This window comes from Epinephelus moara, chromosome 6 (assembly GCF_006386435.1).
Source record: "Epinephelus moara isolate mb chromosome 6, YSFRI_EMoa_1.0, whole genome shotgun sequence".
NCBI classification, from domain to species: Eukaryota; Metazoa; Chordata; class Actinopteri; order Perciformes; family Serranidae; genus Epinephelus; species Epinephelus moara.
The window spans coordinates 21,887,726-21,890,217 of NC_065511.1; the positions used below are offsets into that span (position 1 = coordinate 21,887,726).

Sequence of the window (2,492 nt, forward strand, 5' to 3'; positions counted from 1 at the left end):
CGGGTGGTATAAAAAAATCTCCTAAGTTCAACTTTCCGTTCGTGCGCCCTGCATCCGCAGCCTCATTCCTCTCCACTACACCACAGAGATGGTCTCCGAAATCTGAACCAGAACAGAAACAATCTCAGCTTCCCCCGAATTACGCAGTGCCATTATTCACCGGTGCTCCGGCTCGGCTTGCAGACAGTGAAACCTCCTGTTGTAATCACTCTATCAAAACTAATTACACATTTACCGGCAATTAACAGCAGTGAATTGTAGCACTGCAGCATTATCAGTTGCCTCTGTGCAAGCGGCGCACTGGATGGCTTGACGCAGCGCGCCAGTGTTGGAGCGCGGTCTCTCCTCTCCATCAGTAAAGACCTGCATGCTGGATGATGACTAACAAAAGAAAAAGCACGTCTTACCTGTGGCCATAAGGCAAAAGATGAGGTATAACGCCGTCATTGTAGCAGCTCTTGCCACTGATTGTGTTGCGTGGAAGGATTCACTCGCTCCGTCTATGCGACTGAGCTGGTTATGGTCCACCGCGGCACCGTGGTATCACCGGACGGACAAGCGCACTGGGATTGGTCTATAATAGCATCCAGTTTAAAGAAATGACTCTGAGCGGTCCGAACAGTTTGTAAACTCTCAGTTAACAAAGCATCTCCACAGTTGATAACTTTCCCCGCTGCATCAGCTTCCTCTCCGGTGTCCGCTCCCCGTCACGCTGGCAAAGCTGTTACCTCTCACTGCGCTCTCTAACAGTCCATTAGTGAGTCTGGGGGTTTCAATCAGCAGCTCCGTCCACAGTCCACTTTTTTAACCTGCTTGAGCATGCTGCGCTCGAAAGCGATCTCTCCTCCTCGACAGTGCGCAGTGATAAACCCCGGTGAAGTTGCCTCTCGCCCCCTCCGCTGGAGTCTCACTCTGTTCCCACTGTAACACACTCACTCCTTCTCTCTCACACACACTCTCTCTTCCCCTGTCGGTCTCCTCTGTTTACTTCTCACTCCCTCTTGCCAATAGGAAATGCGCACTGACAGTCATCTGGTAGGGAGGGGGGTACACCAAATCTGGCAGGAGCTGAGTCGGAGGAGCCCCTCTGCCTCAGATGCTTGCCAGGGGGGTCCGGCGGCCCCCGCCTCCAGGGCCCCGCTATTGGCTGAGCGGGCGTCACTGGGAGGGTATTTAAAACACTTATTCTGAGTTAAATGACTGCCCCAGCATTTCTGGGTGGAGTAGCCCACATGGAGATTTTCATCACATTAATGATGGGCATTGAACGCGGTCCATGTTTTGAAGGAAAACGTACTGCTGTAATTTAGAGATTTTTTTTTTTTTTAAAAAGATGCCACTCCAAATCAGCTATAATATGCTATAGGAGTATTAGGCTACAGCATTGTGTTGCTGTTTATTAACTAGCTTCATAAACACCTCCTATTTCAGAGTGTTTTATCCCTAACTCAAGCCCACATATCTTCATTTCACAATATAATTGCAGCTTTGTGATTTAATCGTGTTGAGACTTAATATGAACTGAAGTAATGTTCAGTCACTAAAATTCATTCAAATTTAAAAACCAGACTCACGAAGCCGACAAAAAAGAACTGCTGGCGAAGACCGAAGACCTCATGTTACCTGTGTCTCGACCAAAAAGTTGCACCTGAACACACCTCAAAGACTACAGCTAACAGCCAACTAGCAGGTTTGTTCTGTGCCTGCATGAGAGGAGTTAACTCTATATACCAGCAGGTGGCGGTAGTCTGTATTCGCCATTAACAAAGGGAAACTGAAAGATCGGCAAGACAGATTTGAGATGTTTCGACAATATCGATATCGATGTTTGGTCGTGGATTTTCCACATCCAGATACAACATGCAAGGTACCCTGGTTGCGTCGGTTGTTGATGTTCTGGGACATTGTGTCAAGTTCTGCCTGTTACATGCATTGTCTTCTTTCAAAATACACTTCCGTTTTCAAAGGAAATTAACTGTTCACATACAGTCTCTTTCAAAATAAATGCACTATGTCAGTACAACAATGCAAATTGATGTTTTTTTTCCTTCAACAACAAACACGTGGTTGGGTTTAGGCAACAAAAGTATGTGGTTAGGTTTAGGAAAAAAGAACAGGGTTTGGCTTTATAATCTTATGTGGTGCGAAAACCGCTCTTCCAGGTGAAGGTCGCTGTTCATTGGACCCATCCACTGCCCCTCCCACCTGCCCCACTCTGACTTTTGGCATGTTAATTTTCGCTCGTCCCGCTGCATTTCCCCTTCACACCACCAGACACCGTATCATGCCGCAGTTAAGGGACAGTTTTTTCATCGGTGTCTGACGCTTCAAGCCATTGCCCAAGCGCCTGATTTCGATGACTTCGGAGCAAGACTGGGTTGGCAAGTAAGCCGGTTAGCAAAGTAATAACAAAATCCCAAAAATCATCACAACCCATTTCTGCTGAAGAGCTCAATGGCTAAAAACATAATCTGACCTAATGAGGCAAGTTT

At 47.0% G+C, this 2,492-nt stretch overlaps 1 protein-coding gene across 3 annotated transcripts in view; it reads right to left on the reverse strand.

The window, feature by feature from the left end:
• kirrel3l (kirre like nephrin family adhesion molecule 3, like) overlaps positions 1–1,075 on the reverse strand; it is a 32,576-nt gene extending 31,501 nt beyond the window's left edge. For 2 of the 3 annotated variants that reach the window (XM_050046083.1, XM_050046081.1), the window contains exon 1: positions 408–1,074. In XM_050046083.1, the coding sequence (XP_049902040.1) occupies positions 408–447 (40 nt within the window). In that variant the 5' untranslated portion in view covers positions 448–1,074. Of the gene's footprint in view, positions 1–407 lie in introns of all 3 variants that reach the window. The other variant, XM_050046082.1, reaches the window with a different exon arrangement.
• Positions 1,076–2,492: the final 1,417 nt, after the last annotated feature.